A 13728-nucleotide genomic window follows, 5' to 3' on the forward strand; every position below is an offset into this window, starting at 1 on the left:
TGGATGGGGGTTAGGATAGGGGGGGGGTTGCCACGCTGTGTGGCAGCGTCTCATTTTAGCTATCTGGGGGTGCAGGCGGCTTGGGACTGGACAGGGCTTCAGAAATTGAATTTTTCAAGTTTGGCCAAGAGGGTGAAGGCAGATTTGTTGAGACGGGGTAATCTTCCTCTGTCGTTGGTGGGCTGGGTGCAGGCGGTGAAAATGAACATTTTATTGTGGTTTTTGCTTTTATTTCAGTGCCTGTTGGTCTTTTTGCCAAAGGCTTTTTTCAAGGGTGTAGATAGGCTGAATTCCTCAATTGTTTGGGCGGGGAAGGTGGCCAGGATAAGGAAGGTTGTACTGCCTAGGGGATGGCAGTCGGGGAGCGGGCGTTAGGCCTCCCAAATTTGATGTATTATTACTGGGCAGCGAATGCGGAGAAGGTACGGGTTGGAATTGCGGGGGGTGCGGGGGGGCTTTGTGGGTAAGGATGGAGGCGGGGTTCGGGTTGCGAGTGCTGGCAGCGCCGCTGTTCCCATTGGCCCCAGGGAAGTATTCAGGTAGTCTTGGGTGATGGCCATGCTGAAGATTTTGAGGCAATTCCGATAGCATTTTAGGTTTGGAGCGGGGTCGAGGATGATGCCAATTAGGGGGAATCATGGATTTGATCCGGGGAGGATGGATGCGAGGTTCCGGGGATAGGGAGATGAAGAGTCTGGGAGGCAGCTTGCGCACTTGGAGGAGTTGAATGAGAACTTTGGGCTGGCATGGGAGGAGAGTTTCCGGTACATGCAGGTGCGTGACTTCACGAGGAAAGTTTTTCCAAAATTTCCGATAGTGCCCACCACCTCATTGTTGGAAGAAGTGCTGTCAGCGGGGGTGGGAGTTAAAGAGGGGGTCATCTCAGTGATTTATGAGAGGATTTTGGAGGAGGATAATATGTCCATGGAGAGGATTAAGGCTAAGTGGGAAAGGAAGATGGGGGCTGAATTGAAGGAGGAATTGTGGTGCTAGGTGCTGTGGAGGGTTAATTCCTTGGCCTTGTGTGCAAGGTTGGGGCTGGTACAATTGAAGATGCTGCATAGGGTGCATCTGATGAAGTCAAAGATGAGCCAGCTGTTTGAGGGGGTAGAGGACATTTGAGAGTGGCGTGGGAGGGGCCCTGCAAATCATGTGCATATGTTTTGGTCTTGCCTGAAGTTGGAAAGGTTCTAGAGGTCAGTTTTCAACACCATCCCGGCGGTGTTCTATGTAGATATGGAGTCCAGTCCCCTGAGGCCATATTCGGGGTGTCAGACCGGCTGGCGTTGCCGACGGGTGCGGGGGCAGATATTTTAGCCTTTGCATCGTTGATTGCATCGTTAGGATGGAGGTCAGCTTTTCCACCCTGTGCCTCGGCGTGGCGGGGGAACCTATTGGAGTTCTTAGCCTGGAAAGGTGAAATTTGCCCTAAAGAGGGCGGATGATGGGTTCCACAATAGTTGGGGTTTGTCATTTTGCATTTTGGAGAGGTTGGTTACTGTCAACTGTTAAGGGGGGAAGGAGGGGGGGATTGATTCTGGGGATGAAGGGGTTGACAAATGAGGAGAGATTAAACAGTTTGGGCTTATACTCGCTGAAGTTTAGAAGGATGAGAGGGGATCTAATCGAGGTACGTAAAATACGAAAAGGGATTGATAAAGTAAATGCAGACCAAATGTTCCCCCTTGTGGGGCAATCTAGAACAAGAGGTCATGGATATATGTTCAGAGGCGGCATTTAAAACTGAGAGGAGGAGGCACTACTTCTCGCAGAGGGTGATGCGTTTGTGAAACTCGCTGCCCCAGAGTGCAGTGGAGTCTGAATCATTACATGGTTTTCAGTGGGAGGTAGATATATTTCCGATAGAAAATGGGTTAAAGGGATATGGGGAATGGGTAGGGAGGTGGCTTTGAGACCAGGAAGAGGCCCGCCATGATCTGATTTAATGGTGGTGCAGGCTCGAAGGGCTGAATTGCCTACTTCTGCTCCTAATTCCTATGTTATTGAGTGGGGGGTTTAATATGTTCGGTGTGTTTTTTTTCTAAAACATTGAAAAATTGAATAGAAATATATTTTTTTTAATATTTGATTTGTGGCACTTCTACAATCTAAAACTTCAGTTTTGTATTTGTCCTTTTCTGATCAAGATTTTATAGGTCAAGTTTTACCCTTTTGAAATATTGTTGGATCTTTCTTTGAACAAATATGCTGAAATTTGTATACAAAGTTGTCAGGAAGCAAAAGTAGTTGTAAGTAATCTGCATCATTGGATATTAGAAATAAGGGATAGATTTAAGTGGGTTTAATTTAGTGTTTTTGTGTAAGAAAGGGTAAAACTCATGTTAAACAAAGGTGTTTGCATGTGCTTAGAGAGTTTATGACAAAGTAACCACAAACTTAGAGACAGAAGCTGTTGCTTAGCAACCAGGGGCACCTTTTGGGGTTCGCAGGCCTTTTGAGTTTCTTTTTAGCTGAATTCTTAGCAGTTACACAAAGCTGTGTGGGAGGGTGAGCTGTGGGGACGATGCAGAGATGCTTCAGCGTGATTTGAACAAGCTGAATAAGTGGGCATGGCAGATGCAGTGTAATGAGGATAAATGTGAGGTTATCCATTTTGGTAGCAAAAACAGGAAGGCAGATTATTATCTGAATGGCTATAGATTGAGATAGGGGAATGTGCAACAAGACCTGGGTATCCTCGTACACCAGTTGTTGAAGGTAAGCATGCAGGTGGAACAGACGATAAAGAAGGCAAATGGTATGTCGGCCTTCATATCGAGAGGTTTTGAGTACAGGAGCAGGGATGTCTTGCTGCAATTATACAGGGCCTCGGTGAGGCCACACCTGGGATATTGTATGCAGTTTTGGTCTCATTATCTGAGGAAGGAAGTTGTTGCTCAGAGGGAATGCAGAAAACGCTCACCAGACTGATTCCTGGGATGGTGGGACTCATGTACAAGAAGAAACTGAGTCGGTAAGGATTATATTCGCTGGAGTTCAGAAGAATGTGGGGTATCTCATAGAAACCTATAAAATTCTAACAGGGCTAGACAGGGTATACGCAGGAAGAATGATCATGATGGTGGGGGTATCCAGAACCAGGGATCATAGTCTACAGTTACAGGGTAAACCATTTTAGGACTGAGATGAGGAGAAATTTCTTCACCCAGAAAGTGGTAAGCTTGTGGAATTCGCTACCTTAGGAAGTAGTTGAGGCCAAAACATTGCATGTTTTCAAGAAGGAGTTAGATATAGCTCTTGGGGCAAAGGGGATCAAAGGAAATGGGAGAGAATGTTGGATGAGGCTATTGAGTTGGATGATCAGCCATGATTATAATAAATGACGGAGCAGGCTCAAAGGATTAGAATGGCCTACTCCTATTTTTCATGTTTCTATGAGAGCGAAGGTAGCTCCCACAGCCCTGCTAGAAGCACAAAAGCCATATGATGGAGAAATGGGCAAGAAAGGAAGTCCAGAAGCTCGAGGACAGTTAGTTCAAGAAAGTGGAGAAATTAAGATAAGTTTCCTGGAAGATTGAAGTAAAAAGGAACACTAAGGTACTGCCATTGGAACAGGGTACTGTTTGTTGAAGTTAAAATTAGAACTGAAAAGTGCAGACCTGGTGGAGTTGGCTAGTGAAAAGCCAGCAGTGATATCGGAAGCACTAAGTTTGGTGATATCTTACTACAGCCTGTGAAGTAAAAGGTTGAAACAATTTATGGCTGGACCCTGAGAGACTGTGTGAATGATTGAAAGCTCCTAGCTAATCTAGACACAGAAAGAATGAAAGAAGAGTTGGAAAACCTGGATGTGGATCCGTGCTAGGACCAGCTGAGAGAAAGCATTGTTTAAAGAAGATTCCAAGGAGAGTCTTTTCAAGAGTGGAGTTTGGAAACACTCCAGTGACAATCTTCTGGGGGGAATTTGTGGAGAAAAATCCACAGATGTCCGACTGGGTGACATATACCACTTGGTTTCAGAATGGAATTTTGACCACAGTTAGCCTGTTGGGTTACAGGAACTGTGTGTTTACTGAGAACATTGTAGCATAAAATATATTTTGTAACCTCTATTATTCTGTAAAACTGTATATATTTGTGAAGGTAAGGGAAGGGGGATTGAAGGAGTATTGTATTCCAGTCAAACTTTCCATGTTTAATAAATGTTTTTGTTTTTAAAAGCTAATTGGCATTACTGTGACACCATACATTTAAAAAAAAAGTAAAAGCTACGGTCTTGAGCCAGAGTTCCATTCTGGGATCTTTTTATTCACTAGTAATATCAACTGGGATTGTAAGAAAATATCCTTGGCACATTAACTGTATTTTCTAAAATGGTGTGTTTTCAAATTTATTGCAGATCTTGCTACTGTTGTTGGTTATCTGGTAGTAAGCCGACCCTTCTTGAATCTCTCTCATACTCGCCACCTGAAAAGTAACCATGCTGAATTGTTGGAGGTAAGTTTTGTTTAGCATTTAGCGTACCCGATCCAAGGAAGAAGTATACAGATTGTACAAGAATAAGTCTTGAGGATTGGGAGCAGTTTAGAATTCAGCAAAGAAGGACCAAGGGATTGATTAAGAAGGGAAAAATACAATACGAAAATAAGCTTGCAGGGACCATAAAGACTGACACTAAGCGTTTCTACAGATATATGAAGAGAAAGCGATTGGTAAAGACAAATGTAGGCCCCCTACAGACAGAAACAGGGGAATGCATAATAAGGAACAAAGAAATGTCTGAACATTTGAATACATACTTTGGTTCTGTCTTCACAAAAGAGAACACAAATAAGATACCAGAAATGCTGGAGAATGAAATGTTTAGTGAGAGGGAAGGACTGACGGAGATCAATATTAGTAAAGAAATGGTGCTGAGAAAATTGATGGGATTGAAGGTGGCTAAATCCCCAGGGCCTGATAATCTGCATCCCAGAGTACTTAAGGAGGTGGCTCTGGAGATAGTGGATGCATTAGTGGTCATCTTCCGGGATTCTATAGACTCTGGAACAGTCCCTGCAGATTGGAAGGTAGCTAATGTCACTCCAATGTTCAAAAAGGGAGGTAGAGAAAATACGGAATTATAGACCAGTAAGCCTAACATTGGTAGTGAGAAAAATTCTTGAATTAATTATCAAGGACTTTATAGCGGAACATCTAGGAAGCAGTGGCAGGATCAGTCAGAGTCAGCATGGATTTATTAGAGGGAAAATCATGCTTCACAAATCAGTTGGATTGACGATGTAACCAGTACAGTTGACAAGGGGGAGCCAGTCGATGTGGTATACTTGGACTTTCAGAAGGCGTTTGACAAAGTCCCGCATAACAGAATATTATGCAAAATTAAAGCGCATGGGATTGGGGGAAGTGTATTGAGGTGGATAGAAAACTGGTTGACAGAGAGGAAACAAAGACTAGGAATTGTTGGGTTCTTTTCAAATTGGTAGGCAGTAACTAGTGGGGTGCCACAGGGATCGGTGCTGGGACCCTAGCTATTCACAATATATATTAATGATTTGGATGAGGGAATAAAATGTAACATCTCAAAAGTTTGCAGATGATACCAAGTTGAGTGGGAGGGTGAACTGTGACGAGGATGCAGAGATCCTACAGCATTGGGTGAGTGGTCAAATCAATGGCAGAGGCAGTATAATTTGGATAAGTGTGAAGTTATTCACTTTGGAAGCAAAATCAGGAAGGCAGATTACTACCCGAAAGGTTGTAAATTGGGAGAGGGGAGTGTGCAGCGGGACCTGGGTGTCCTTGTGCACTAGTCGTTGAAGGTAAGCATGCAGGTGTAGCAGGCGGTAAAGAAGGCTAATGGTATGTTGGCCTTCATGGCTTCAAGTACAGATGCAGGGATGGATGTGTTGCTGCAATTATACAGGGCCTTGGTGAGGCCACACCTAGAATATTGTGTGCAGTTTTGGTCTCCCTTTCTGAGGAAGGGTGTTCTTGCTCTCGAGGGAGTGCAGTGAAGGTTTACCAGACTGATTCCAGGGATGATGGGACTGTCACAAGAGGAGAGATTGACTAGGTTAGGATTGTTCTCGCTGGAGTTCAGAAGAATGAGGGGGGATCTCAGAGACTTATAAAATTCCAACAGGACTAGACAGGGTGGATGCAGGGCAGATGTTCCCAATGGTGGGTCTGTCCAGAACCAGGGGTCACAGTCTGAGGATTCAGGGTAAACTATTTCGGACAGAGAAGACATTTCTTTACTCAAACAGTGGTGAGCCTGTGGAATTCATGACCACAGGAAGCAGTTGATGCTAAAACATTGAATATATTCAAGAGGCGGCCAGATATAGCAAAGTAGGGCAAATGGGATCAAGGGCTATGGGGAGAAAGTAGGATTAGACTATTGAGTTGTATAATCAGCCATGATTGTGATAAATGGCAGAGCAGGCTTGAATGGCCAAAAGGCCTCCTCCTGCTCCTATCTTCTATGTATCTATGTTTTCCCCCCTACATTTAATTGCCAAAAGGGGCAGTTTATTGCTTGCAGATACCAAGTCTGTTTCCTTGCAATGTGACCAAGAGTAAAACCAAATATATTATTTTAAAATTGATTAAGCTTTGCTTTCTTAGGACTACTACCAAAGTGGTCGTATGTTACTGAGAATGTCTCAAGCACTTGGAAGGATTGTGTTGGCTGGTCGTGAAATGACAAGATTGTCTGGGTAAGCTTAGTGTATCCAGCTAGATTTAATAGTTCTTATTTCTAGGTATTTTTCATTAGTTTCCTATCAATGCCAAGTACAAAGGTACAAAAATTGCTTTATGTTTTAATAGAAAACATATACAACAGCCTGTTGCTCTTTCGGCACCGGAGTAAGGTTGCCAATTAATAATGATGCCCTTTTTAATGATTGGAACACTGTCCCACCAGCGTCACCAATAATGTTGCCAAATTAACTAGATATGGCAGTGAGTGAGGTTGCCCTCCTTCCTTTGGATATTAATATTCTAATGCTCAAGAGTTGCCAGGTATCAAGTGATACCACCACGAGGTTCAACCGGCTATCGATCAAAGAGCCAAACAGCAATTAGTTAGTTCAAGGTCAAGGGTACTTTATCTATACACACAATTAATCATGCAACATGAACACTACTAGTTAAACTACACCTATCGACTAAGACAACCTGTACTTAACTTCAGGCACCCGGCTTAGGTCAGAGGAACAGTGGCCGTTGTTCGATTCTGGATCTATCGGGTCTGTAGGAGTAACTGGTGCTCAGCTAGGCTCAGAGGTCTGGCAGCGGGAGTTGAACTTGAACTTGCCTGTGGTGGTGCTGCGATTGGAGATGGACGTTGCCGGAGCGCCAGGTCCAAAAGAGGCCGAACACATGGTGGATTCTCTTCTTATGCTTGGGGGTTTCTTATCCTTGGGGGTTTTCGCGCTCTTTTGGGCGGTCCTTCAGTTTGGACCCCACTAATTGGGTGATCCCTGATCACTATGTTCGAATCGAACCAATAAATGGGCGGGTGCCTTGATGGCTGGGCGTGTCCCAAGCGGTCATTGACCCTGTTGTTTGTGCTTCCCTAGTACAGGGAGCGGCGCCGAAATGTCTGGGACTGTACTCGTCGCTCAAGTACCAGTCCTTTGTCTGGTGGAGATGGGCCATCAAATGCTAATCAGTCCATCAAATGCTAATCGGTTGGGGTTTCGATACCGTCAGGATTCCTCACTCGCAAATATACATTTCCAGGCTCTGAGTCTGCCTCAATCTCGCATTGTCCATTTTTCACGCTATGCTTTGCGACCTTCTCTGTTCCTGATTGTAAGTGGCCATCCCAGATGGCTACATAATATTGCTTTTCAGAGTCGCCAAGTATCAAATGATACCGCCACAAGGCTTTACCGGATATCGATCAAAGAATCAAACAACCAGTTTGTCAGTTCAAGTTTAAAGATAGCTTATTTATACACAAGGATTACTTCGACATGCGACATAAAACACTACAAGTTAAACTACACCTAACAACTACAATAACCTATATTTAACTTCAGGGCAACCGGCTCTTTGCAGATGAACAAGGCCTTTGTTCGGATCTTGCGTGGCTGGGTAGAAGAAGTGGCTTTGTTTCTGCTGGGCTTATCTGTCTGGTAGCGATCGTTGGTCTTGAACTTGTCTTCTGGTCGTAATGCTACACTTGGTTTTAAGCGTAGGCCGGGGCCAAGAGAGACCAAACACATGGCTGTGTCTCTTTTTTTATCCCTCTGGGATTTCACACTCTGGGGCGGTCCTTAGCTTTGGACCCAATAATTCGACAGGCTTCGATCACTGCCTTCGATTTTGGCCAATAAAGGGGCGGGTGACCTGATAGCTGGGCGTGTCCTGAACGGTCATTGACCTTGGCTGTTTGGGATTTCTTAGCAAAGGGAGTGGTGCCGGTTAGTCTGCATCTGTATCGGTTACCTGAGTACAGTCCTTTTGTTCTTGGGAAATGGTCCATTAGAATGCAAACGAGCGGGGGTTTCGATCGTGCCTAGCTATTTGGGTTGCAAATACACACACAAGCTCGGAGTGTGTTTGAGTCCTAGGCTGGACATAATTCCCATGGTCCTTTACAGGTGGCCATCTGAGATGGCTATAAGCCAGAGAACGTATTCTATCAAGTAACATCCTAACACACAAACTTAGAGGAAAATCTATTTGATGTTTTGTGAACTTGAGTAGGTCAATCAATCCCTTGAAACTGTTCCCATTGTCTATTTAGATTATTGCTGTATTTGATTATGATCTGTATTTCTACTCCACTTGTCTTTGTGCCTTGGTGCATTTACCAAACAGAAATATATCAAGTCCAGTCTTAAAAAATTCAATTGTCTCAGTAGCCACATCCTTTTGGGAGAGAGCATTCTAGATTGCAGTGATTTTTTTTTTCTCCTTATTTCATTCCTTTTCATTGCTTAGCTCCAAGATTATGTCCCCTTGTTCTGGATTCCCCATCAGAACAATTAGTTTCTGTGACATCTTCCCTCTTACATCGTATCTCCTAAATGCTAGCGATCTTAGTATTGTGATTTTATGACATCAGCATTACTTCAGCGTAATGTTTCTTTCATTTATTAATATTTGCAAAAATAAAATCAACATGACTACAAAGGTTTTAGCTAACTCTGGTCAAGTACTAAAGTGTGTAAATAACTTGTTCTGAATACAGTTTATTTGTGGCTTTAGAGGGTTTAATGATCTTTGCACTTAATATTCACAATTGCTACTTGCTGTAATATTTTTCCTGCATTAGTTCTATTAAAAACGACAGCTGTTAGATCACTAGAAATCTACTGAACTTTTCAGATGTTATTTTTCTATTTAGCTTCACAGCTCGAATCACTGAATTAATGCAAGTTTTGAAGGAGTTAAATAGTGGAAAATATGAACGCACAATGGTTTCCCAGCAGGATAAGGGTGAGTATCTCAACAAACATGGCACTCTATGCGTTTTTTGACCATGTAAAAGAGAACAGCTTCATATCAACATAAACAGCATCCTTTTAGTTAGTTCTTAGTCTGATATTTTGAGTTGTATATGTTTTGGTTCTGGAATCTTGACCTGCGTTACATTAGCCTAGATGACTGGACATTGCAAAAGCAAAATACTGCAGATGCTAGAAATCTGAAATAAAAACAGAAAATACTGGAAGTACAGAGATCAGGCAGATCTGTCAAGAGCAAAATAGAGTTAATAATTTAGGTCAACGACTCAATGTTAACCAGTGGTGTATAATAGCTGCTTTTGGTGACCCCCTCAGCTGTCAACCAGGATGCATATTACTGATTAGGATCCAGTGATCGTTACAAATATGTGCATATCTATGAACGCTAGGAAAGGAAAAACTTTCACAGTGGAATAACTTCCCCAAAGTCATTTTCTAGGCATAAAAGTCACGTCATCGGCAAAGAATAAATCACCTGCAGAGCCAAATTGCGGCACATAATCCAGCATTTGAGAGGAGACAAAATATTGGGGAGCTGACAAATCAGCTAATCCCAAAGTGCAAAATTCTTCCATTTGTTATTCCCTTTGTCATGCACATGCAAGGTGTAGTCACTTAAAGTTTATACGTGATCTCTAATTTTCCTATTACAGGTTCCAAAACAATACCTTTGATACCTGGCAGTGGGGAAATCATTATTATGGATCATGTTATCAAGTAAGTGTAATATTGTATACTGAGCTTGTGGAGTGCAATGCAAAGTCTGGCCAACTTTTGGCTTTTTCCAAAAGGTTTTTAATAACAGTTGTTTCATAATTATTTGTGAAAATCCTTTCATATACACCCCGTTGGCAAATGATTTTACAGTTTTTAATTTTTTATCCATTAGTAAAAATGTTAACTGAAATCTAGGTTCAGTGATTTGTTTTTTTTAACACTTTTTCCAATAAAGGGGCAATTTAGCACGGCCAATTCATTAACACTGCACATCGTTTTGGGTTGTGGGGGTGAAACCCACGCAGGCACTGGGAGAATGTGCAAACTCCACACAGACAGTGACCCTGGGCCAGGATCGAACCCGGGTCCTCGGCGCCGTGAGGCATCAGTGCTAACCACTCCGCCACCGTGCTGTCCTGATTCAGTGATTTTGTTAAAGCTTACGTAAAAGTGTGAGGCTGAGGAGGATGAATAGAAAAAAGTTCTCTTTTACTCTGGTTCTCTGATCCTTGAATAGTGATATAAGATTTTTTTTCTCTTTCAGATTTGAACATGTGCCATTGGTGACACCAAATGGGGACATTCTGATTCCAGACCTTTCTTTCGAGGTAAAGAATATATCTAATGAGCTTAGATTTCCTTGTACTGCAATACCTTTGATATTTTGCAGTTCATTAGTTTTGTCAACTGAACGGGGATCAATCTAATACAAAATCTAACATATTGCGGGTGTTGTAAATCTGAAATAAGAAGAAAATGCTGGAAATACCTAGCAGATCAGGCAACATCTGTGGAGAGAGATTTATCATTCTAAACCTTCATTTGCACTGAACTGTGCAAAAACCTATTCCTTAGCCTCATTTTGTGGGATTGTTTGTAGTTGGCAATTATTATTAAGAAGGATCCAGGAGAATGATGGACAGGCTTCACATGCCACTGTACAAAACATCCGAATGAACTGTAGCATAATACAAGTAAGATCATCGGATGCCGATTGTTGGGCAGATATTAATTAATTAAAGTAATTAATGCAGGGGAGCCAACATTTGCATAAACCTATAGTTTTAACCTTTTACCTCTTAATAAGCGGACTGTGAAGTTTTGTTATTTGAGATGAAAATTGCCTGAAGCGTGAAGCATACAATTAAGGTTTTACTAGTAAAAAAAAAAGCAAAACATTTGATTCACTTAAGTTTTACTCTAAGATACACTATTCAAGAAGGGATTTTGAAAAATGCTTTAGATGTAGAATATTTGCTTTAAATTTGTTCTCATTGTTTCAGGTGAAGTCGGGGGCAAATGTCCTGGTCTGTGGTCCAAATGGGTGTGGGAAGAGCTCACTCTTCCGTTGTTTAGGGGAGGTAAGTGCAGATACGTGAAAAGTTACATTGAATGTTCCAATATTATTTGTTCTCTAGTAGCACTGAGATGCAAAGTTAAGCTGTCATTTTTTAATATTAATAGTTGTGGCCCCTATTTGGAGGACGTCTGACAAAACCAGACAGAGGGAAGCTGTTTTATGTACCACAGGTAGGACTGGCTCATCTTGTTGGATCTTGATTTATTTGACCATTTGCTTTCACTTTAATTTTATCTAATTCAATCAAATGCCTATCTGCAAGATATGTTTCATAGAATCAGCCCCTAAGATTTTTTTGTATAGTTTTTAAAAAAATACATTCTTATTCTTTTTCACATTTTCTTCAAAATTTACACCCCAACAACAAGCAGTAACGTGCTGCCCCCATATTAACAACAACGATCCCATCCTCTCAACAACCCCCAAGCAACGGCCCGCATGACAATATAAGCATTAAATAAAAAGAAATCTCCCAAGAATAGAAAAAGGAATCAGGAATCGCCCATGGTCACCATTACCATATATAATCACTTCTTCTCTCTCTCTTTCTCCTCCCCCCCCCCCCCCCCCCCCCCCCCCCCCCCCACAATCTTGTAAACTCCTTCCCCCAGCACCGGTTCCTTCCACCAACCTTTACACCCACCTCCTCGCCAACTCCACCGTAAAGTCCTGGTATATGCGTATACCAGCTCCGAATTGTTTTTAACTTTAAAAATAATAATTTTTGCAAAATCATCAGTTTTCAGTTTGTTCAGATTCTATGATGAAATTCGCATTATGTCAAATAAAATGGGAGGACAAAATTACAAATTAACAATCTATTAAAAATACATGCAAAGATTGGTGTCTCTTAACATCAGGAAAATAGAAGTGAAATCATTGCATGTGCACTTGACATTCATTTTTAAAAATGTGTTCACGGAGTGTGGGCCAGTATTTATTGCCCATCTCTATTTGCCCGTTGAAGGTGGTGGTGAGTCACTTTCGTGAACCACTGCAGTCTGATCTGTTGTAGACAAACCCACAGTGTTGTTAAGAAGGGGGTTCCAGGAATTTGACCCAGCAAGAAGGAAGGAACGTTGATATAGTTCCAGTTGGTTAATATTTGTGCATTTTGGTAGGATTATCCCAAATTTACATGACTGAGGCATGATTTGTAGAAGACTAATTGGTGCTCTTGTATTTATAATAATGATTTGGTCAACTTAAAGTAATTGGTCCAGGAATTCCTGGAAAGATGATGCCGAGATAGGCAAGGGAATCTATGTGTGGAGCCAGAGGAAATGGGCGAGGTACTAAATGAATACTTTGCATCAGTATTCACCAAAGAGAAGGAATTGGTAGATGTTGAGTCTGGAGAAGGGGGTGTAGATAGCCTGGGTCACATTGTGATCCAAAAAGATGAGGTGTTGGGTGTCTTAAAAAATATTAAGGTAGATAAGTCCCCAGGGCCGGATGGGATCTACCCCAGAATACTGAAGGAGGCTGGAGAGGAAATTGCTGAGGCCTTGACAGAAATCTTTGGATCCTCGCTGTCTTCAGGGGATGTCCCGGAGGACTGGAGAATAGCCAATGTTGTTCCTCTGTTTAAGAAGGGTGGCAGGGATAATCCCGGGAACTACAGGCCGGTGAGCCTTACTTCAGTGGTAGGGAAATTACTGGAGAGAATTCTTCGAGACAGGATCTACTCCCATTTGGAAGCAAATGGACGTATTAGTGAGAGGCAGCACGGTTTTGTGAAGGGGAGGTCGTGTCTCACTAACTTGATAGAGTTTTTCGAGGAGGTCACTAAGATGATTGATGCAGGTAGGGCAGTAGATGTTGTCTATATGGACTTCAGTAAGGCCTTTGACAAGGTCCCTCATGGTAGACTGGTACAAAAGGTGAAGTCACACGGGATCAGGGGTGAACTGGCAAGGTGGATACAGAACTGGCTAGGCCATAGAAGGCAGAGGGTAGCAATGGAGGGATGCTTTTCTAATTGGAGGGCTGTGACCAGTGGTGTTCCACAGGGATCAGTGCTGGGACCTTTGCTCTTTGTAGTATATATAAATGATTTGGAGGAAAATGTAACTGGTCTGATTAGTAAGTTTGCAGACGACACAAAGGTTGGTGGAATTGCGGATAGCGATGAGGACTGTCTGAGGATACAGCAGGATTTAGATTGTCTGGAGACTTGGGCGGAGAGATGGCAGATGGAGT

General features: G+C 42.5%; 1 protein-coding gene across 1 annotated transcript in view; it reads left to right on the plus strand.

Annotated features, from left to right (window-relative positions):
• Positions 1–13728, plus strand: part of abcd3a (ATP-binding cassette, sub-family D (ALD), member 3a) — a 119045-nt gene that overhangs the window by 66761 nt on the left and 38556 nt on the right. Inside the window, exons 12-18 of the mRNA XM_072510541.1 lie at positions 4361–4458; positions 6592–6683; positions 9329–9420; positions 10103–10166; positions 10711–10774; positions 11450–11527; positions 11631–11696. Of these exons, the coding sequence (XP_072366642.1) occupies positions 4361–4458; positions 6592–6683; positions 9329–9420; positions 10103–10166; positions 10711–10774; positions 11450–11527; positions 11631–11696 (554 nt within the window). The remainder of the gene's footprint in view (positions 1–4360; positions 4459–6591; positions 6684–9328; positions 9421–10102; positions 10167–10710; positions 10775–11449; positions 11528–11630; positions 11697–13728) is intronic.

The sequence above is a fragment of the Scyliorhinus torazame genome, chromosome 7, assembly GCF_047496885.1.
Source record: "Scyliorhinus torazame isolate Kashiwa2021f chromosome 7, sScyTor2.1, whole genome shotgun sequence".
Lineage (NCBI taxonomy): Eukaryota > Metazoa > Chordata > Chondrichthyes > Carcharhiniformes > Scyliorhinidae > Scyliorhinus > Scyliorhinus torazame.